This window comes from Nannospalax galili, unplaced genomic scaffold, assembly GCF_000622305.1.
Source record: "Nannospalax galili isolate Female #2095 unplaced genomic scaffold, S.galili_v1.0 scaffold186, whole genome shotgun sequence".
In the NCBI taxonomy this organism is placed as follows: Eukaryota; Metazoa; Chordata; class Mammalia; order Rodentia; family Spalacidae; genus Nannospalax; species Nannospalax galili.
Genome location: NW_008358774.1, coordinates 9775508 through 9799811, shown reverse-complemented (window position 1 = coordinate 9799811; position 24304 = coordinate 9775508). Strand labels below are relative to the sequence as shown.

The 24304-nt window shown below is 38.0% G+C and overlaps 1 protein-coding gene across 3 annotated transcripts in view; it reads right to left on the bottom strand.

The window, feature by feature from the left end:
- The window catches only part of Med23 (mediator complex subunit 23), a 57413-nt gene that overhangs the window by 27165 nt on the left and 5944 nt on the right, over positions 1–24304 (bottom strand). For 2 of the 3 annotated variants that reach the window (XM_017795349.2, XM_008822118.3), the window contains exons 6-12: positions 23066–23164; positions 21331–21432; positions 20701–20770; positions 18893–19005; positions 16994–17089; positions 16424–16441; positions 10990–11190 (exon numbers count right to left, since the gene is read on the bottom strand). In XM_017795349.2, the coding sequence (XP_017650838.1) occupies positions 10990–11190; positions 16424–16441; positions 16994–17089; positions 18893–19005; positions 20701–20770; positions 21331–21432; positions 23066–23164 (699 nt within the window). The remainder of the gene's footprint in view (positions 1–10989; positions 11191–16423; positions 16442–16993; positions 17090–18892; positions 19006–20700; positions 20771–21330; positions 21433–23065; positions 23165–24304) is intronic. The other variant, XM_008822119.3, reaches the window with a different exon arrangement.

The window sequence follows — 24304 nt, the reverse complement described above, 5'->3', positions numbered from 1 at the left end:
TGCCCCAGTGCAACCCTTTGCCATACTGCACTGATAGCTTATGAGGCTAGAGGCTGTGCCCCTCCCACTGAGCCAAGTTCATCCATGAATCAACACCAAGTCTCTCCACAACTGAACTTTAAACCAACACCGAGTTTAGGTAAGACTCAAAAGTAGAAAGACACCAAGCACTGAAACAAGAGCTCACTCAATTCAGGTGTGCCAGAAAATCTTAACTCCAGATGGGACAATACCACTGTAAAAACTAGGAACAGGAAAAGCCAAGACAATGTCTCTTTCAAAAATGAAGAATTCTATAGCAATGGCCAAAGACAGACACCACAGGATAGACAAAAGTATTCCAAACCACATGGAACCAGGAAACAGGCATGAGTTGCTACTGTGATATCTGACAGATCAGAAGAGATGAAATGGTCACGTTACACTGAGAATAACCCAGCAAGAGGACATTACAGCCCTTAGTGTATGCACACTGAACACAGGTGTACTCTATTTCATAAAACAAGTAAGTACTACTAAATTTAAAGTCAAAGATTAACAACACAGTAATAGTACATGACTTGAATGTCCAACGGACAGTCCATTCAGGTACAAAATGGACAGCAACAGAGGAGCTAAATGACACCATGGATCAAATGACCTAACAGAAATATATAGAACATTCAAGTCAAGTACTACAGAATACACATTCTTCTCAGCAGCCCGTGGGATATACTCTAAAGTTGATCACATGCAAGGACAAAAAGCTAAACTTGACAAATACAGGGAAAATAACTCTCTATATTCTAACAATAATGGCATAAAGATAGAAATAAGCAGTGGGAGAAATCAGACAAAATATACACACATACTCACAGGGCCTAAAAAGCACACTATTGAACAATGACCAAATCAATGAAGAAATCAAGAAAGAAATTAGAAAACTTCTAGAACTGAATGAAAACAGGATTACCCAAACCAATGGAATACAGTGGAGGCAGTCCTAGAATAGAAGATTATAGCTGTATGTGCCCATATTACAGAATCAAAATGATCTCAAGTAAATAATTTAATGATGCATTGCAAGGCCTTAGAAATATAAAAACAAACCAAACCCAAAACTAGTTGAAAGAAGGAAATAATTAAGATCAGGGAAGAGGGGCTGGAGAGGTGGTTCAGTGGTTAAGAGCACTGCTGCTCTTGCAGAGGACCCAGCTTTGGTTCTCAGCACCCAGATGGTAGCTAACAACCACCCCTAACTCTAGTTCCAAGAGATTGGCTAACAAGATGGACTAACCCTTAGCCAAATTAACCAAAAGCAAGAGTAGAAAAGACAAAGATTCCTAAGATTGAAGATGAAAAGGCATTACAACAGATACTAATGAAATCCAGAAGATCATAAGGATGTATTCCAAAAACCTACATTCTACCAAATTAGAAAACCTAAAAGAAATAGATGAATTTCTAAATGCATATGACCTGCCAAAGTTAAACCAAGAAGTGATAAAAAATTGAAACATGGATTGGAAGAATTAATATTGTGAAAATGACCATCCTACCAAAAGCCATTTATAGATTCAATGCAATGCCAATCAAAATCCCTATGACATACTTCACAGAATTGGAAAAAACCATTCTAAGAGTCATATGGAAGAACAAAAGACCTCGGCTAACTAAAGCAATCCTGAGTGCTAAGAGCAATGCTGGGAAGATTACCATACCAGATTTTAAACTGTATTACAGAGCTATAGTCATAAAAACAACATGGTACTGGCACAAAAATAGACCCATAGATCAACGGAACAAAACTGAAGACCCAAATATGAGTACATGAAATTTCTGCCACCTGCTATTTGACAAAGGGGCAAAGAACACTTAGTGGAGGAAAGACAGCATGTTCAGTAAATGGTGCTGGTAAAACTGGATCTCCTACCTGTAGAAGAATGAAACTAAACCCCTATCTTTCACCTTGCACAAAAGTCAACTCCAAATGGATCAAAGGCCTCAAGCCTGAAACTCTGAAACTGTTAGAAGAAAACATTGGCAATAACCTACAAGACATAGGTGTAGGAAAGGATTTTCTAAACTGGATAGCAATTGCTCAGGAAACAACGTCAAGAATCAACAAATGGGACCTTATTAAACTAAAAAGCTTCTCTACATCAAAAGAAGCAACCAGGGAAGTGAAGAGAAAACCCACAGAATGGGAGAAAATCTTCACCAGTGACACATCTGACAGAGGTTTATCATCCAGAATATATAACGAACTCAACAAAGAATCAAAAAAGGAAGTAACCCTAGTAAAAGATGGACTAAGGAGCTGAACAGAGAGTTCTCAAAAGAAGAAATAAAGATGGCTAAGAAGCATCTTAAAAAGTGTTCAACATCATCAGTAATTAGGGAAATGCAAATTAAAACCACTTTAAGATTTCATCTTACCCCAGTCAGACTGGCTAAGATCAAGAGAACAAATGATACCAAATGTTGGAGTGGGGAAAGAGGAATGCTCATCCACTGCTGGTGGGACTGAAAACTTGTTCAACCCCTATGGAAAGTAGTGTGGAGAACTCTTAAAAAGCTACAAATGAATCTATCATTTGACTCAGTTATACTGCTCCTTGGCATATGCCCAAAGAACTCATCCTATTGAAGAGACACTTGTAATTCCATATTTATTGCTGCTCTTTTCACAACAGCTAAGAGATGGAAGCAGCCTAAGTATCCCTCAAATGATGAGTGGATAATGAAAATGACCCAGCACTTGGGAGGCAGAGACAGGCGGATCTTTGTGAGTTCGAGGCCAGCGTGGTCTACTACATAGTGAGTTCCATAGCTGGGGCTAGGGAACTAGAAACTGTTATACTAAGTGAAGTAACACAGACTGAGAAAAACAGAATACACAAGTTCTCCCTCATATGTGGATCTTAGCACTAAATCCTTGTAAGTGGGTGTGTATCCAGACATAACTACAGGAATCAGGATAATGAAAAGGAACCAGGGAGTTAAAGGAAAAGAAAGAATCTGAAATAGAAGAGCAGTAGAAAACAGGTGATAAGGGAGATATGGATAAAAATGGAGTTATTTTAAGGGGAGTGGGGAGGGAAGGGTATACAAGGAACCTAGGGGAAAAAGGGAAAGAAGGAGCTCAAGAAAGGTGGAACCATAAGAGAAGGGTATTATTAAGGGAGGAATGGGAAAAATGGGGGCACTTTAAATGGGGAAGCCATGGTAGAAGGGTTAGACAATGTGAGAGATAAATAATGCCTAGCTAGTTTAAAAAAAAAAAAAAACAGAGGGAACCATATTAATCGAACAACCTACTGACAAATTATACATACAATTAGCTCAAGGAATATACGTCTAAGCAAGGTTTATCTGAGAACGTTTGGTCTTTGCCCAAGCTCTATCTACATAGCACTGGTAATTAAAAGTACCATACGGGTGGAACTAACCTTCTTGGATGTTTAACAGTCATACTTTGAGGCCTATACTAATTTTGCCAGAGGGACAAAAAGGACAATTTTTGCTCCTTGCCCTCCTAGGTCAACTAAGTTCCAGGAGACTATGAGAATCTCTGAAAATGTGCTGTAACTGTGTTGAGTTACCTGTCCTTTTGATCAAGGAGGCCATGGAGACCCCACGAGATAGACCTGAACCAGTGTCCAGTCTACAAAGAGGAGGGTCAACAAAGAGGAAACATTCTCTCCATGCTTCCAAGTGAAGCCAGTAAAGCAGGACCTTTGACTCATCTTCACATAGATGAAACTGGTAAAAGAAAGGAGCCAGGGGCTCCTCCTAAGCCCATGTGACCCCTGAGGAACAGATCCTCAAATGACCTTACTACTAAAAATAAATTGGTTTATCTGGGCCAACTGTATGGTCTTAAACACCCAAAAGGAAAGTATAACCAAAGATTAAAGGGATCAATATAATTCTTTTAAGAGTCCATGTGTATAGCTAAAGGCTACATAATAAGGAACAATACCAGACAGGAGATACTTTCCTTTTAGTTGTTGGCCAGGGTAGCCCAAGAGACTCCCAGACAATAACCCAGCATAGAACTGGGAAAATGAACAGCAGACCCCAATCTTATCTAAAGGAATATTGGCAACTGATTGCTGCTAGATAAGAGCTGATCTTCCTAAAACAAGGAACTCTAGATAGGCTGACTAGATTCAGTGGATGGACAAGCACTGGGGAATGGCTGGGGGCAGTGAAAACAGTGGACAGTAACCGGGATTACAGAGTATACGGGTTCCAGTGGGGGGTTGTGGGGGGGAGGCTATGGGAGGGTGCCATTTGGGATGTGGGTATATAGATCAGTAAGATTGTTTGGGATGTTCTATATGAAATACACACACAAAAAATCAACAAATAAAAAAAATTAGTTATATTTGAGGAAGAAACGTAAAATTTGCTTCATGTTAATTAGTATAGGTGAAAAACATTACATTGAAATCTACCTGATGATTTTATATCCATGCCCAGGTGGAAAGGTCAGCCCTGGTGCCCAGGAAAGAGGCTGGTGGGTTGTGCAGCCCAGGGAAGCAGAGGGAGGTGAGGGTGTGACCAGGCCCTGAGGGCTCCTGGAGACCCCAGAAGGAACTGTGTTTATCTGGATGCAAAGGATGAGGAAGCAGCGGTGTTTCCCCTGGTGTCTGGTGTGCCAAGACAAGAATGGGACAGGTCCCAGGCTAGGAGGAGAGATGGGCAGGGGAGATGGGAGGGTGAATGAGACTGGGGGAGTCAAGGAATGGAGGTCGCAATTGATCAACTTACCCAGGAAAGAGGCCTGTGGTCCTGCAGGCCAAGGAAGCAGAGCAAATGGAAATCTTTTTTAAAGGTTAAAACCTCATTCAATTTTGTGTCTTATAAGGTTTATACTGAGTACAATATTGTATAACTGTATTAATTCAACTGTGAATCTAAAAATTTACAATTTTGAAAGAGATGCATCTTTGCTCTGGTATTGTTACTGAGCATGTTAATGCTGTAATGAAATGCTTCTTCTAATCATGTGGTTATTCAATAAAAAATTTAAAAAAATTTAAACATCCATCAAAGCAATGGGATTGAAATAGCAATAAAAAACCCTCTCCTTAACTAAAAAAAGCATTTGCTACAAAATTTTATCAGATCTTTAAAGAACTAAAATTGATTCTTCCCAAATTATTCCATAAAGCAGAAAAAGAAAGAATACTTCCAAATTCTTTTTACAAAGCCACTACTACACTGATAGCTAAACCAGATAAAAACACAAACAAAAGAAAATTACAGAACAATCTCTCTGACGAACACAGATACAAAATTTCTCAATAAAATACTTGCAAACCAAATTCAAGAAAACATAAATAAGATCACCCACCACAATCAAGTCAGTTTCATTACAGAGATGCAGGGATGATTCAACATATCTAAATCAATCAATGCAACCCATCACATAAATGGACTAGATATACCAATGATACATAGCGAGAAAGAAATCAGGGAAACAACCCCATTTACAATAGATAGCCTACAACAAGTAAGCAAGCAAACAAGCTTAGCCAAGGAAGTGAACCACCTGCATACAAAAACTTCAAAACACTGAGGAATGAAATAGAGGAAAGCACTAGAAGGTAGAAAGAGCTACTATGCTTACAGTCAGGTAAAGATAATAGTGTAAAAATACCAATTCTACCAAAAGCAATCTATAGATTCAATGCAATCCCAATAAAAATTGCTTCATTCTTCAGAGAAATAGAAAGGCCAACCCAAAATTCATATGGGAACACAAAAGATCCCGCACAGGCAAAACAATCCAGAGCAGTAAGCACACTACTGAAGGTATCACCATACCTGATTTCAAGTTTTACTACAGAACCATATTAATGAAAATATCATGGTATGGGCACAATACTGACACATAAAACAACGGAACAGAATAAAGAACCCAGATATAAACCCATGGCAACTATATTTTTGAACAAAACCTAGATTCTTTACCAAAAGGCCAAAAAATTCACACTGGAGAAAAGACAGCCTCTTCAACAGATGGTGCTAGAAAAACTGGATATTCACATGTAGAATAAAATTAGAGACTTCTCTCTTACTGTGCACAAAAATCAGCTCCAAATGGATCAAGGACTTCAACATAACACCTTAAACTATGAAACTACAAGAAGAAAAAGTTGAAAATATACAACAAGATACAGGTATAGGTAAGGATTTTCTAAAAAGGACGCCAATAACACAACATAATACCAACAACTGACAAATGGAAGTTCATGAAGTCAGAAAGCTGATGTACAAAGGTGAATCTACTACTATTATTTTGCTAAACGGACATAGTATCAAACAGCCCTCTAAACTCATATCTCTATATCCATAGATAAGTGGAGTTCTCAGACCACTTCAAAGAAATGTCTGTGCAGTAGAGGGTACTTAATGCAGAAGCTCACAAGTGGTCAAAGTGCAGAGAATAAGTACCAGTGGAGTGATGAGCCACAAATGGAACAGCCATAGCACATTCCCTTCTCCACAAGACTCAGGGACGATTATAGAAGAGGGGCACAAAGACTGTAAGAGTTAGAGGTCAGGGAGAACTAAAGTGGGTATGACAGGACTGGTATACTCCTGAACTCACAGTAGCTGTGGGTGCCACATTCCAGCATGGAAGGGGGAGGAGCTCATGAGCTCTACTCCTAGTTGAGGAGCTACTGACAGTTGATGGCTTCCTGGGGGAGGAAGGGTCAGTTTTCTTTAAGGGTGTAATCCATGGTAGGTCAATCATGCTTCAGTGAAAGGGCTCAACACATCAATTTATGGGCACCACAAATTAGTGAGTTATTTCAGGAAGGGAGGGAGGGGGGAGAGAGGGAGAGAAAGAGAAGATATGAAGTTGGGAAGGGATGGGGAGGCAGGAGATGGACCTGGGAGGAATTAGGGGGATTAGGAAGATGAGTGGAGATAAATATGATCAAAATACATTGTGTGTATGCAACAAATTCTCAAAAATAAAAATATTATATTTAAAGAAACATCTACACAGCAATGGACAAAATCAAGTGAAGAAGTAACCTTCAGAATGGGAAAACATATTTGACATCTATACATCTAACAGAGGATTGATACCTAAAATATACAAAAACCTCAAAAAAACTAAACATGAAGAAAACAAATAACCCAATCAAAAAAATGGGCTCTGGAACTGAATAGAGTTCTCAAAATGAGAAATACAAATGATTAAGGAACACTTTAAGAAGTCTTCCACCAGGATGGAGAGATGGCTCAGTTGTTAAGAACACTGGTGCTCTTGCAGAGGACTGGGGTTCAGTTCCCAGCACCCATATGTCACTAGTAACCATCCCTAACTCCAGTTACAGGGGATCTGACACCCTCTTCTGGCCTACTCAGGAACTGCACACGTGTGCACTAATACACATGAAATTTTAAAAAAGTCTTCAACATCCTTAGTCATCAGGGAAATGCAAATTACAGTTATTTTGAGCTTCCATCTCATCTTATTCAGAATGGTTATTATAAAAAAAATCAAATGATGGCAGATGCTATCAAGGTAGTTAGGAAAGAAGAACATTGATTCACTGTTGGTCGAAGTATAGACTGGTGCAGCTACTATGGAAATCAGTATGAAGATTCCCCCAAGAGCTAGAAAAAGAACTACTATATGACCTACCTATACCACTCTTGGACATACACCCAGAGGATTCTGCATCCTACTACAGAGATATTTGCTCATTCATATTCATCGCTGCTCTATTAACAACATCTAGGAAATGGAATCAGCTTAGAAATCTATCAACAGATGAATGGATAAAGAAAATATGTCACATACATACAATAGAATTTTACTCAGCTGTAAAGAAAAATAAAAATGGAACTGGAAAAAATTACACTGAGTAAGGTAATCCAGGCCGAGAGAAACAAATGCTACATGCTCTTTCATACGTGGTTCCTAGCTTTGAAGTTCTACTTTTATGTGTTTAACTTGGAGCACCTGTAAGAACTAAGAAACTAGAAAGGAGCCACTGAGGGATGTTTTAAAGAAAAGGGCTAGTAGAAAATTGGTGACATGAAGGAAGAGAAAAGAAATACAGGGAGTGGAAAGGTTAAGAACTGATGGGACTAGAGTCTGGGGAAGGCAGGGGGGTGGGGAGGAAGGTTAACCAAAATGAAGGGTCTATGAAAAAGTCATATGGGAACTCACTACTTTGTAAGCCAATTAAAAATAAATGGGTTAAAAGTAATTGTTAGGCCGGGTGTGGTGGTGCACGCCTTTAATCCCAGCACCCAGGAGGCAGAGGCAGGCAGATCTCTGTGAGTTCAAGGCCAGCCTGGTCTACATACTGAGTTCCAGGACAGCTGGGGCTATAGGGAGACCCTGTCTCAAAAGACCAAAAAAAAAAAAATAATAATAATAATAATTGTTAGAAGGAAGACATCTTACATGGTTGGATAATGCTGTTCCCAGAAGCCAATGTTTATCAAACAATGCCCCCGAGTGCAGGTGTGGGATACTTCCTTATCAGTACCAGTCAGGGAGGCCACAAAGGCCCCTAAAACAATATAGGTTATTCCTCTTGGTTGTCCCCCAGAACCAGATAAGATCCGATTGCTAAAGACACTATACAACCTGGTTGTAAGATATAGAGATAGCAAGCTGGAATTGGAAGCTTTCATCCTTGCTAGTTAGCTTTCACAGTACTGGAAGGTACCATGCAGGTTGCTGGGGAAGACAAGGCATCAGTGGTGTTACCCAGCTGTAGAACCTAGAAACTACAATGCTAACTTGCCAAACAAGGTATGTCCACTGATGCAAGAGCAGCATGGCTATTACAGGGGTAACCAACTGCTGTCAGACTGGATTTGAGGCCCACTTCATAGGAGGGAATACACACCTGGCACTTACAAGCCCAGTCAACAATCCATGGTTAGAGAGATCACAGACTTTAGCAGGGAACTCATGACTGCTGTTTAGCTGAACTGATGATGCACTAAACTGTAGTGTAAATGTGCTTTTACTTATATAAATGTTACCCTCTCCTTTAATCAGAAAAGCTTTTCTCTGCAGTGAATGGTGTGAATGCAGAGACTCCTGGATACTCAAGATGTTCAGGATGACAGTTAAGTCCTTCACCCCTCTAAGGCTCAGGGAACAATTAAGAAGAGCAGAAAAACATATAAGAGCTGGAAGACAGGGAGAAGAATGTAAAATGCTATCTTCTTCAGGGTATGACACAGCCATTGCAAAGATGCTCTCACAGTGCTACAGATACCTGCACTGAGCCTGCACAAGATGGGGACTATCAACAGCCAATCACAGTTTGGAGAGGGGCTTATGAGGCCCTCTCTTCCCTGCTGAACTATTTGTAATTGATAGATTCTGGGGAAGGGACAGCACTGCCTTCAATTATGTACCAAATGGGGAGTCAACCCAGGTCCAGTGGATAGTGCCAAACCTGTAGTTACACAGATGGTCTTGGTTAAAATCAGTGAGTCATAAAACAAACAAAAAGACATGAATTTGAGAAAGGGAGGATGACAGGGGTGAGAGGATAATGGGGGTGGGAGGAATAACAGAATACTTTATATGCGTGGATACAATTGTCAAAGAACAAACCCTATCTGTCTGTTTGCCTGCCTGCCTACCTACCTACCTACTTACCTACCTATAAAATAAAAAAATCCTTGTAGAGATGGTTTAGATGTTAACATTTATTTAATTCCCATTCAATGTATCTAAAATCTTATAACTAAAAGTGGCTTTTCCGACATACTTCCTCTTGCACTTGTCTTCCGTCTTGAATTCACTGCCCTATCCTTCTATTCATTACCAAGTAGAACCAATGAGCATCTATCCTAGCTTCCTGTTACTCATAGTCACCTAGGCTTACACAACCTTCTCTGTGTATCTAGTCTCTGGTTTTTCTCTGTCTTGGTTTAGACCATTCAGCATCCTTCACCTAACACACTGCAGTATCTCCCTTAGTAGTTTCCCTGCCTCAGGTTTTGATCCTATCCATGTCTATACTAGTAGTAACTTTTCCTACCTGACTGTGATACCATTCTCCTCTTCACTGCTGCCAAAAGAAATCTAAGCTTTCATGGCTGCATAAAGTTTTCTTTGCCTGTCTTCGCTTTCCTGCCTTCCTCATTCTATGAATACTTCTTGAGCACATTTTTTCTTCCCAGTTTTCATACAACTTTACATCTTCCCAAATACTAATACTATATTTTGACAGATTTTCCTTGTAATCTAGTCATCTTTGTAGAATTAGCTTAAAAAATTCTTTCACTGCGTATAGTGGTATACACCTTTAATCCCAGCACTCAGGAGGCAGAGATAGGCAGATCTCTGTGAGACTGAGGCCAGCCTGGTCTTCACACCAGGCCAGCGGGGCAACAGAGAGACCCTGTCTAAAAAAATAAAATAAACAAGATAAAAAAAAATTATTTAGAGCCAGGTGTGGTAGCACAAGCCTTTAATTCCTTTAATCCCACATGTGGGAGGCAGAGGCAGGTGGATATCTGTGAAATCCAGGCCAGCCTGGTCTACATAGTGACTCACAGGCCAGCTTCAGTTACTAGGGAGACCCTGTCTCAAAAGAACAAAAAATAAAACAAAACCAAAACAATCTCTTTGCCAAAGCTAGTCATGATGTCTTCATTAGGGACTCTGCGCTTTCACATTGTAGTATCTTCCGTGGTCACAACTACTATAACAAAGTTGTTCATCTATTTATGTTCTCCTCTGGTGTAGCTTGAGGGTACCAAAGTGCATTTTCATCTTGTATCATAAAGTCTTGGCATTGTGACTAAATCCAATAAAAGAGTGAATCTAATTTTTATAGTTATAAAGAAAGTGAAAAGTTAAGAAACTACAAAAGTGCTGAACAGGAATTAGGACTCTGATTTCCATCCCTTCTGAAACCAGTAGGCAGTGCCCAAACTGGTCAAAAACACACTAATCAACAGGTAAAATGGTTCTGAGTGAAAGATTCTGTTACATACCTTTTGATGAAGAGAAAGGACCATATGTGGAAAACTGGCAAACTGGAAAAGCACAAAGAAAATGAGCTGACTCGATAGATGCTGCCACAGGAGTTGGCTTGTTCCCCCATCGTCAAACTTCTCCTCAGTCTCAGACCGCTCCATGGCATACACCACCAGGTCCACCAACTGGTCCTCCAGCACAGGGCATCGCTGCTTGTGCTGTAGGGCAGAGATTAAATACAGTATTCCAAAAGCCTCCTGGTTAGTTTCAGAAGTCACCAGTTAATGGGCATTAATTGTAACAAGAGGCTGAGAAGCATGGAATGAAGTTGAAGTTAAGGTTGGGTTTAGTCTATTAAAGCTGCATCATGCCACATTATCAGAGGATGAATTTCATGAAAAACATTTCCTTCTGGTCTCCAACTTCCCATTAACTTTTGACTATGGAAATGTTTCAATTTGACAAAAATCCCTTACTTTCCAGGGATTAAATACTAAGAAATGGTATATGTCTGACATAGAAAGGGAGGTGAACCTATGTATTTTAAAGTAACAAGCCCAAGTCTACACTACCATTGTTTATAGAGGTAAACCTAAACAGCTGTCAGATTATTTGATGCCTGTTTTCCAATATGCAGTAATAATCTTGACACTGAAATGGAAATTTCTTCCACAAGAAGTTGATCTCAGATTTAATCTCTGCTTGTCCTCCCATGCAAGCAAAACATAATGCAGCTTTAATTTTGAATTAGACCACTTTAAAATCTAAAACAAGAAAAAGAACAGGTTTAAACACTAACAATGAAAATGCAACTTCCCTTTCTAGAGGCAAAAAGAATTTTGTGCTTTTAAAAAGTGATTTTAAAATGTACTTTGACCAAAGAATTCTGTTAGGCCATATTAAAGTGACTTCATTTTTTCACATCAATGATGGATTACTTAGTAGCAGGCAGTTAGAAGTCTTTCTGGTGAACACACTGCTAGTAAAGATGCTTCCCCTACACTTTAGATGCAATTACCAATGTCTTTTGCCATGAAAAAGGGATATGACTTCTTGAATTTTATAGAAAAAATGCAAAATGGGGACAAATTTGGAAAGAAACAAAACATAATGGATCGCACCCCCTCTTTTGCATGCTCTTCGCCAGCTCCAAAGAGTAAAGCTCCCATATGGCTGCACTTTCTCAATGCATGCAAATAAAACAAACATCTATCCAAAACAGTAAGCGTCAATGGTTGTTTCTTTTTTTTTCAAAAAACACAATGCCATGATCACAGTTCAACCACGTTACAGGATTACAAATAGCAATATTAACACCACCAGCTGAGACTACAGTACTTCTTCTCCAAATGTAATTATCAGTATGAAGCAGAGCAAAGTGCAACGGACAACACTACAGACTATTTCTCAAGTCAGCATGCAAAACTACTGTGTACAGGGCTTGAAATTCACTAGTTCTGCCAACCACCAACAACCTACGAAATGTGTCAGACAACACAAATTTAGAGTGAGATCATTCAAAGTATACAAGAGTCAGAAAAATCTGTGAAAAGAAGGAAAGCCAGGATTTCCAGTAGGAATCTTTCACTAATGATGGGAATTTGATTCTCTTTAGGAGACTAGCCAATTTATCATCTATTTCTCCATCCATAGTAGTCTTCCATCATCAATCTACTTAAGGAAAAAAAAATGCAAACTAAATAAAATTGGTATTTAGTACCTAAGCCACTTTGGAGTTTCCCTTTTGAGTATTAGCTATTTGATTTTAAAAAACCCTAGAATTTCAACTAAATGATTTTAGCCACGCTGTGATGGTCATAAGGTGAATGATTTAAAGAAGAATGTCAAAATACTTAATTTTTTTTAGCAGTTAGAAAATATAGTAAAGCTGATGGTCTTTCAACGTCACCGTGTTTCACCAGCTCCTCCTAACCTTTCAGTTAACAATCAAATGCACTAGAGAATCTCTCTGGTTCCTAATACCCTGCTATCTGGTGGTAGTAGAGTACTTATCAGGATTAATTATAGTTTCTCCTGGTAATTTTGGTCAAAGCTGGGAACATTCCTAAAAACTAACTTAAAAGACAGGTTTAAACATGTTTCTTTATCTGCCAATTTTGATGGCACCAAAAAAGAAAGTCTGAAATACAAAATGATCTGTGCTGCTACTTTTAAGTATGTTTTGTGCTTTGCGGGGGGGGGGGGGGGGGGCCACACCCGATCCTAGCACTCAGGAGGCAGAGGCAGGGCAGTTGCCAAAGTACAAGACTAGCCTGTGGTATGCTGAGTTCCAGGACATCCTGGACTACATAACAAGACCCTGTCTAAAAAAAAAAAAAAGATAAATTTGTTTCAGTTTTCTATTTTATTAAAAAACAGGTAATTTAAAATGAAGATTCTCTATCATGTATCAGATTGCTTTATAAAGTGGACCAAATGTACATTTGTAAAGCAGTTTAATGATTTATAAATAAAAGCGGACTATCAATTACTAGACTAAGATGATTCTATAATCAGTGGATGCTGGCAGACTTATGGCTGGTCACATCTTGTTTTCTGAAAGCACTGGTAAATTTAAGCCTTCAAAATACTGGCACATAATGTTGAAGCTTTTTAGTTCATATCTGTATAAACAGTTTGTGATTTAGTAGTGAGAATATAAAAATCCACTATTTAAAAATCCCTTTCCACCAGGCTTGGTGGCATATACCTTTAATCCCAGCACTTGGGAGGCAGAGGCAGGTGGATCTCTGTGAGTTCAAGGCCAGCCTGGTCTACATAGTGAGTTCCAGGACAGCTGGGGCTACAGGGAGTCGCTGTCTCAAAAAGACCAAAAAAAAAAAAATCCCTTTTCTACATAATTGTCCAAATTGTGTTGTAATCTTATTTTAACTCTCATCCCCAACATGCCTGCTTTGTTCTCACATGTCAACTGGTAGTTGATAATGCTTTTCAGCATTCACTCGCTTCTAGTATTTAGTACATGTAGCATTTCACATAACAGCTCTGGTATTGCTTTCACATTAAACATTTAACATATTTTACTTAGGAGGGCTTAATTCTAAATCATTATTTCAATATAAATCAATTTAAAAATAATATCTATGTCTACTCAGAAACAAGCTGGGAAGGAAAAAATCTCTTCCAATGCTATTTATTAATTTTCTATTTTAACCAAGGAGGCTGCCAATCAGAACCAGAGCCCTATGTTAATAACTTACAAGGTCATTTCAAAGAAAAACAGTGATAAGACCGGACTCATGGTATAGCCAGAGCCTATATACAGCATGTAAGAACTTGAAAAGAAGAATGATTTGTGATGCTTTTATTCGTCAGAAAAAAAAAAAAAAGATAGAAACTCTCAGTTAAACACATAACACAACATTTTTTTCTACTGTGTGTTTAAGTCCAACACTCTACCTTGCTGGTTGTAGAACTGGGCATTTATGACCTGTCTGTGACCAATTTTAGGATTAAGCACAGCCCAATTCCTACTGGAAAATGCAATATGGACAGGTCATAAAAAGTTTTCAAGCTTTAATCATTGCATTGTTAGAGAAAGGAGAAGAAAGTAGAGCACAGGACATAGTTCTGTAATGATCAAAGATGCAATAAGAAGATTTGATTCTTTTTAATCATCTGGGTTTATACTGTGTGTTCTCCTTTTATAACCTCCTTTCCAAAATGTAAAATAATACACCCAGGCACTTTAGCACATTATCTTGCATCTGTGGATCCCCTCACTATGGAGTTCCCTGTGACAACAATTACTGATGAAGTGTGATTTTTTTTTTGACAATGTTTACACTACATTGGGACCAATACTAATAATGTTCTGTCAGCATTTCCATTATAAACTTTATTTTTTATGGATTTATGTCTTAGTCATAAACTTTTTATAGGTTGAAACTTGTTACTGAAATGATCAGATCAGAAATACTCTTCTTAGAATTATTTTGTCAATTTCTACTTTGAGTAGAGCTGCCTCCTTCCCCCCAAGGAAAAAAGCCACAGATGGCTGGATATCTGGGGGGAATGTACCTGCAGCTCTAAAGACCACAGGTACATTTAGCCACCAAACTCCAAAAAAGTCGAGTCAAGAATGACTTAAAGTTCATTGCAAAAATTAGTTTTAAGACAGCATGAAGCATTCTTCCAAAGCTAGCTAATACTTACCTCTAACTCATGTGAAAGTTGATCAGAGTTAATGACTCGGTATTTAAGATGTTAAAGTAACAGATTATATATATGAGGTAACTGTTGGGTACTTTAGTGGTGAAGCAGTTTCAGTTTCACATGTACAAAGGTTCTTCCAAACAAGGAGACTTGGTAAATTTTTTAGAAGAAAAAAACTCAAAATAATAAAAGAGATATTGCTACTAGGGTGAGGTTTGGCATGCAAAGTTTCAACACTGAGCAAGTTTTATGGCCAAGCTATATGTCCTTAAAAATAGGGCTTTATAAATGGAAGCACCGGCACAACCTTCACTATAGTATTGCAAACAGGAACGCTATTTTATGTAACCTAGACAAGAACGTCTTTTTAAAATCAAAAAGTTGGTCTATTTTAATATGTTGGGCTCAAAAAGTCATTACCAAAAATACTTAGAACCACTATTTTGCTTAAAGTCTCAAAGGTGCAAAGTCCTAGAAGAGACTTGGGACTGCGTAAGAGTTTTGCTTACGAAGTGTGGCCATAGTGTTTTCCCCTGCCACAGGTGAGCTTCAGGTGAGGAGCCCACTCTAGGAGAAGGACACATCTGGCAAAGACTGACAAAGAAGGGTGTTTGTCAAGAGGTGTGGGGTCACCTAAGAGTGTGACATTTCTTAGTCAATCCCCATGTTTCCAAAAAAGCCTTCCCTGTGTAAAGCTTACCACTCCAACTTTTAAAAGCATTGTTATCTCTATTAAAACATATTTTTTTTCTTTTTAAAATTGTTTTTGTTTTAAGGCAAATCAACAGAAGTATTTTGTTGTTGTTATTTGTTTTTCTTAATTATCTGGAAAGATAAGAGGCTACCACAAATCTTTCCATCTCTCAAAATTCCATCAGGCTAACTTTAGCCCTAAAATATGAAAACAGTAAAATGGAGTGGGGGGGAAAAACAACCCATCAAAAAGTGGCAGGCTTTATTTAGTGCCAGGTGTTGTCTCTTTATTAAAAAAAACCAAAAAAAAAAAAAAAAACCCAAAAAAACAAAAACCAAAAAACAAAACAAAAAAAACCCAAAAACTAAAAAATAAATGCTTAGAAAACATCAAAAACAAAAACAAAAACCATCTACCAAAAATAACTCTCATATCCCAAGAAGACTTTTAGTGGCCTTGGTCTCAGCATGGTCCTGCCAATTTCAAGCCCCGACCATACACGTAATCTCTAATGGAATCAGTGGCTACAAAGCGGCCAGCGTATCGTTAGTCACAATACAACAGTAAGGTTGTGAACATACCTGAGCAATGTTCAAGGTCTAGAGCATTGGAGGATGGGCAGGACAAGACAGGACAGAACAAAAATAAAGGAAGAAAAAAAGAAAAGACAAAACAGTGACTATGAGGCCAGCCTCAAGGAACCCAGAGTCAGTGCAAACCCTCCCACATGTTAAACCACCAAGACCAAACAAACACACACCAAAAAGAGGGGAAAAAAAAAAAAAATCAGCAAGGCGGCCACTCTGAAGATACCAAGGGTTATAAAATAGACACCCAAAGAACAAAAAAAAAGGTAAAAACTTATGGTTAAATCATGTGTGGTTTCTCTGGCAAAAGGTATACTTGAAACTGGCCTTATAGAAAAAAAAGCAATGCAAAACAAACCAACTTTAAAAATATCTCCTTTGTAAATTTAAACATTCTTAAAGCAATATATAAATGATAGAAACAATACATTGTTTAATAAACTATATATCAAAAAAAGTCATCAAAGAGTTCTTAACTGTTTTGCTCAGTTAGCTATAGCAAAGAAAAGAGAGAATAGTGCAGATTCTACGCAGATTTTACTGGTTTCCAGCATAGTACAGTACCTGCTTATTTAAACCTAGCATATTGCAGACCATATCCCTGGAATAAGGTTGTTCCAATACATATCTCAACAAAGCAGTCTGTGGTTCAAACAGATCCTTTAAAGGAAATAAGAAAGAAATTATTGCTTCAAGATTAACATAAATGTGAATTCAAATTATTAGAAATTAAGATTAAAAAATCCTAAGGTGCTTGTTACCTTCCCATAGTAGGCAAAATCTATTGGAAAAGAAATTACAGGATTTTAGTGCTTAAAGGTTATCTGGTCCCACCCCTTCATTTGAAAATCAAGGTGAAGGGACTTTCCAGTCATACACAGGGTAAAAATCCAAACAATATCTAGAACCAGATTTTCTAATCCCCCTTCCCTAGCATCCTTTCCATGCTCCTGAAAACATAAAACGTACATTTTTCCATTTCACTCTCCCCTTAAAACGTTAGGTTTATAGAATGAATTTTAAGTGTCAATTTATATAAATTTTTGTTCTTGGTGATAACATTTCTTAGATATAAAGAAGCATTCTTAAGACCTTCACTTCCATTTTCTGAAAACCTGACAGCTTATTTTCCAGAAGTTTCTAGCATTTAATTATACAATTTTGATAACCAAATCCACTTATTAATACCTACTACTATAAAGGTACACTTAAAAAAAAAACATTTTTCCCAGCATGGTGGTACACGCCTTTAATCCCAGGACTTGGGAGGCAGAGGCAGGCGGATCTCTGTGAGTTCGAAGCCAGCCTGGTCCACATAGGGAGTTCCAGGCCATTTGGAGCTACAGGGAAATCCTGGCTCAAAAAAACAAACAAATAACAAATAAATACGCAATCCTACAAAACATTTTCTCCCTTTTAAATGGATCCTTATCAAGCTACAGTCAGTCCTTCATAGCTCCACATCTGCTTTACTGCTCCTTTCATTTCTATTATATATGTGAAAGCAATAGGGAGACAAACATTTACGTCAAGTAGTATTTTTAAAGAATTCCTTGGGTCACTTTAAAATAGAATAATCAGAGTCTGCTTTATAGAGAAGTTTTTATAGCAAGGCTTTGTCTATGGATATAGGTGGGTGTTTTATTTGTCTGTTGGTTTTGGTGTTTTGAGACCTCTATCACTCTGGCCTGGAACTTGCTATGTTCTAGGCTGGCCTGGACTCCTCACAGTCCTGCCTCAACCTTTTAAGTACTGGGATTCAGCATGAGCCACAAGGATTGGCTTTGTGGATACAGTTCTAAGAAGGGCAACTACACTTTAAATAATAAAAAAAAAAGAAAAAGAAAACCCTAATCAATGAGACTCCTCATTAATATACAGTTTAGAAGGACTGGTGTTCCTTAAAGGGAAAAATTTCAACATTTCAGTGGTTATAAAACACTTTCTTTGGTATTAAAGCACTGTTTCCAAGTCTAAAGAGGACAAGTGATGATAGTGCTGTAAGTACCGAGTGCGTTCAAATCTGGATTCTTCCACTTTTCAAATGTAGAGCCTTAGACATGAATTCAATTTAAAACGGATTTTTTAATCCAAGTAGTTTACCAGAGGTGGACCACAAAAGCAAGTAGACATAAACCATAGAGCATATTTGGATAATGGAATAACATAAAAAATCACAGGCAGGTGTGGAGGTACGCTCAGTAACTCAAAAGGCAAAGGCAGGAGGATCGCTGCACATTCAAGACAAGCCTGTTTTACAGAGAGTTCTAGGCTTGCCAAGGCTATATAGCTAGAGAAATAAAAACTAAAGACAAAACACAGAAAATTTTAGGAACTATAAGCTATCTTCCTTTAGACCATTTACTTCTTCAGGTTATTAAGAGGCAATTTGGCATTGAACATTTTACAATCTACGATGACAACCATTAGATGATTGAAAGTTACACTACATTTAGCACATACCTTATCATAAGGCAAAAGGCCCTTCAAAGGAAAACGAAGAGTTGCAGGATCCAGTTTCCATGAGTTACAAATGGCACCGGAGTTATTTACAACTGGCAGAAGACTGCAACGGCCTGTATGCATTACAAAAACATTTCAGTCTAAATCTGACCATGACAGTATCAAGTCCTTTAACCTTCTTTTAATATTTAATGAATATGCATGCTGAACCACTCATTCAAAAACAGCAAAAAAAAAAAAAAAAAGTTTACAGGAGACTTCAGTATGAGAATTTTCTTTGATTACATTTCATCCAGATGGCTAAAGAATTAATTTGTATAGGACTTCCAAATTTAAAAATGTTGTGTTTTGTCCAAGTGTCTACAGCAGAGATCAGCGAAGTACAATTTATGGGCTAAATCTAGCTGGTCATCTGTTTCTGCAAAGTTTTACTGGAACACAGCTGTTTCTGAAGTATAGTGGCAAAGTTGAGTACTTTCCACAGACTGCAGACACAACAAAGCTGCAAATATTTGCAAGTGGGCCTGTACGGATAAAGTCGGAGATCTTCTGTCTACATTCCACAGCTTTTTGCAGGAGGGCCTTCAATATAGCATATGTCCTTCAACTAACATGCCTGATTGCTTAGTCAACAGTCACCTAGATGTCCCATGAGCACTTCAAACTCAATACATTTAAAATGAACTCAACATCATTTTTCTTAAAACCTGTTTCATTTTTTGAATTCATTAAATGACATTAATATTCACTCACAAAAACCAGAAGGCTCAGAATTTTCTTTCTAGTGTTTGCATAAGTTTACTTTTATATTTACACTGTCTAAATTGGCACTGGCTCATAAGAAATGCTCAATACTTAACCATTAAAATAATGGTCTGTATTCCAAGATAGTTATGAGGTCACCATGATTTCTAGAAATGATTTAGAAATATATCTGGGCACTGCAAATAGTATCAAATGAAAGAATCAAACCAAACACCAGACAGTGGATAGACAGCTAAATAAATGCAATGAAAAACAAAGATGTGAATTACTATGGACTAAAAGAGCCTGGTATTCTCATGTCCTGTGGCCACAGAAGAACAAGTCTGCTGACATTTCAGTTGCCTGGAGTTTAAGTTTTTAGTTTTTAGAGATAAGGTCTTACTATGTAGTTTCCCAAAGTTTAAAAACCATTTCCAATGGCAAGGAATAGTGGAGAGGTAGGAGTACCTTTGTGAGATCAAGGCCAGCCTGGTCTACATAGTGAATTCCAGGCCAGCTGAAGCTACAGGGGACCCTGTCTACAAAAAAAAAAAAAAAAGGAGCATTTCCAGGGGGTGGAGATGTAGCTTAATTGGTAGACTGCTTGCTTAGCATACAGTAAGCCATGGGTTCAATCCCTAGCAACACAAAAAGTTGGTGTGGTGGCACATTCCTATAATCTCAGCACTTGGGAGGTAGAGACAGATCAGAAATTCAAGATCATCTTTAACTAGATAGTTTGAGGTCATCCTGGGATATATGAGTCCCTGTTTCAAAAAGCTAACAATAAGATAGAATAAAAATTACAATTAAAAATTACAAAATAAAATAGTGTCCCTAATCACCAAGTAACACAACCTCTAGAAAGATTGTATCTGAAACTTACACCAACCCATGATGGCTTTCCCACACTGTACAGGGGATCTGAAAATAACTGTGAGGTTGTGGTTAAGCTCCTAAAGAGTTATAAAAATGACAAGGCACTTACATATATACAGCTTTGTTCAACAGCTAGGTTACTAAAAATCAGGTACTATTAAGTGTATTTTTAATTATAATCCTACCACAAATGGAGTTAATCCTTGCTGTGGGCCTGAAGGTATCCACAAAGTCCGATACCAGGTTTCCAAGTAGCTGTAGAGAGAGAAAGAAAATAAGTAAATATAAAAATAAGATGAAAATTATCCTGAATAGAACAGAGTGATCATTTATCTAAAATGAGATAAAATGAGCAAAGATTTAGTATAAAGCTGGCACACAATACACACTCAAACATTAGCTCCCTTCTTCTCTCTTCTAGACATTTACCAGTCCACCTGTGCCTGAGTTAAAGTCACATGACCATAGCCATAGCTATTTGATCAAGCTGTATAATTTTTAAGCACATGGCAGCTATGCTTAAAGAATAAAAATCATAAATATGAACTTTAAAAGGGTCCAGAAAGATGGTTCAGCAGGTAAAAGCACTTGCTGCACAGACTTGATGAGTGTGATTTCTGGATCCCACTGTGGAAGAACCAATTCTCCAAGTTGTTCTCTGATCTCTACATGGGCACTGTGACACACACACACCCTAACCCCATACCCGTGCCCCTCACACATATACACAGAAACATGTATCTGTATAGAAACAAAATTAATTTAACTTTTCGATGAAAATTTCTATTAAGAATTTTGGGAAAAGTCAAACTTACCCAGTGTGGAAGTTTTCCCTCGGGATAGAGCTTCCTGATCTCTGTGACTGCAAAATAGGCTGGTAATAAGCAGGCATTCCGCTCCAAGATGTAAGCTATAACCTGAGAAGAGTAAGAGGGCAATGCTTGACTAGCCTCACATCAGACCTTGAAACACAACAGCAGCAACAAAATGGATATTAAAAAGTAACAAGTCAGCTGGTGAGGAAATAGCTCAAAGTGCTTGCAGTTCCCCACACCCCAATATAGGAAAGACTTTGGGGGGAAATGTTGGCAAAAGCACACACCAGTTAATTAGACAGAAAGAATAAACTCAAGCGATTATAGATTGTGACTCCAGTTAATCACAATATACACTTGAAAATGTCTAAGAAAGTAGATTTTCAGTTTTCTGGACAGATGGCTCAGTGGCTAAGAGCACTGGCTGCTCTTGCAGAGGACCTGGGTTCAGTTAGCAGCCACACAGCAGCTAATAATTATCTGTAACTCCAGGTCCAGGGGATCTGATGCCCAGTTCTAGCCTCTTCAGGCATTGCGTGACACAGTGCACTTACATGCAGGTAAAACACTTATACGCATAAAATATAAATAATACATAAAATATTTAATAACAAGGAAAAAGAATGTGAGTGGTACATGTTTAAAATTATAACACTTGGAAGGTGAACACAGAAGAATCAGGAATCAGGAGTATAAGGATATCCTCAGCTATACAGTGAGTTCAAGGCCAACTTGGGCTACATGAGACCCTATCTCAAAAGAAAAAAGACCATAAGGTAAGGTAAACTGTATTTAATTTCTTGACTTATTCATTCCACAATGTGCACAAACACACACAAATTTTAACCTGTCAATTAAAAAAGTAGAATTATTACTTCATAAACTTATTGGGTTTAAATATTAACATAAAGGAATTCCTTTTAGGAATGTATGAAAATGAAGACTAATAAATGGTAGAATGGATTGCTGAAGGATAGGAAATATCTTAAAAGTGCTTTAAATATTCATAGATTTAGGAGAGAAACAGAATCAAATAATTCTTGCATTATTAATAGCTACAAAGATGAAAGCAGTCAGTCTGTTTCACAAGGTTTAAAATAACATCGAGCAGAAATTAAAATTTTTAAATTTCCTTTTGAAATATAACTTTGAAACATCTTTAAAAACAGAAATGATTATTATTATTTTTTTTTTGTCAATGAACTTGAGTACTGTGCTGTATTGTAGTGTGTGTGTTGTATGTGTGTGTGTGCCCATGTATGTGCCTGTGGAGGTCAGAGGTAGACATAGAGTGTTTTCCTCTCTTCCTCTATTTCCACCTTAATTTTTGAGACAGGATCTTATTGAACTTGAAGTTTGTCCTTTTTGTCCAGGCTGGCTAACCAGTGAGCTCACTGGTTAGCGCCCAGATATGCCTTTCTCTGTTCCCAAGTTAGGGTTTCAGGCGTGTGTAGCCACACCCAGCTTTTTTACATGGGTGCTGGGGATTTGAACTCTGGTCCTCTTGTTTTTACAATAAGCAATCTTACCCACTGAGTTATCCCCACAGTTCCAGCTTATTTTAAGTTTTTTTTTGGGGGGGGGCGGGGGGCAGGTCTTTTTGAGACAGGGTCTCCCTGTAGCCCCAGCTGACCTGGAGCTCACGATGTAGACTCGACTGGCCTTGAACGCACATCTAAACAAATCTAGATTTCCTGAGGCTATGACCAGTGGACTTTAGACATGTTTCAGTTACCTCTCTTGCTGCCAGAAGCTGCTGTACAACAGCAGAGCTCACTGTATTAGGGATGGTCAAGATTTTCTCTAAAATCACTTTTAAGAGATCACGAACACCCTAGTTTAAAAAAAATAAAACAACACAAAGACATGGGTTAAAACTGAAACTACTAATGATGTCCTTTACGTTAGGCCAAACACTCAAAGGTTTTAAGAACATACATTCCATACATTCCTTCAAGGGTGCACCTTTATAATTTTCCAAATCATGGTTAACATTTAAGTTTCTGACACTAACCCAAGAAGAATAATGCTCCATAATATAATAGAATTCAAATAACATCTTGTGATATGAACAGAGAATATTATTTATAAATAAAAAACTGAACTTTCTATCCTCCTTCCCACAAAACATTAGAAGAGTTTCTATAGTTACAAAGGTCAAACAAGCACAATGTGACATACATGTGACTAGGACTTGAAAACATTCTGAAATGCAGGGAGCAGCACTAGGCTTCTTGGTGACAACCTGCTCACTCCTTTGGCATGTTGTAGGTTCATTCCCCTTGCTTACTCACCCAGCACATAAATTTCCCAAGTGAACCAAACAAGAATATTCTGTTAATCATCTCCACGTACCTATTACCAGTGGCATTATCTGATATATGGAGAAAAAAAATTTGTTCAACATGGTTTTTGTATTGTTTTTTAAGACAGGGTCTCATGTAGCCCAGGCTGCCTCAAATTTGCTGAGGTGACCTGAACTCATGATTCTCTTGTCTCTCCCTCCCAAGTGCTGGGACTACAGGAATGACCACCACACCTAGCTCTCAATATGTATTTTTAGTATCAATTATGTAACCAAGCTTGTAGAAAAGCAGGAAATACACATGGAATAATAACATGTGCTTTTAAAGCATCATACAAATAAATACAAGTCAAAAAGTCTAAGAGAAAATAATCTGAGAAGGCTTCTATAATTAACTTTGTGGTAAATCAGGATTTAACCAATAACTATTTGGCCATTACTACACCACGTCAGACTGACAAAAATATAGACACAGTGCATAAGGTCATGTACTGGCAATTCCTTAAAAGAGGACAGTAACAAAACTGACTGGTAAAGCCGAATGGCTTTTGCAGCCATGAAGCTCCTGAGTGTGTGATGAAAACAACTAGAGACTGCATGCTGTTTTCAGTCAAGAGCAGAATACTGAAGACATCTATTAAGGAAGGACACAACTCCAAAATAGATCAC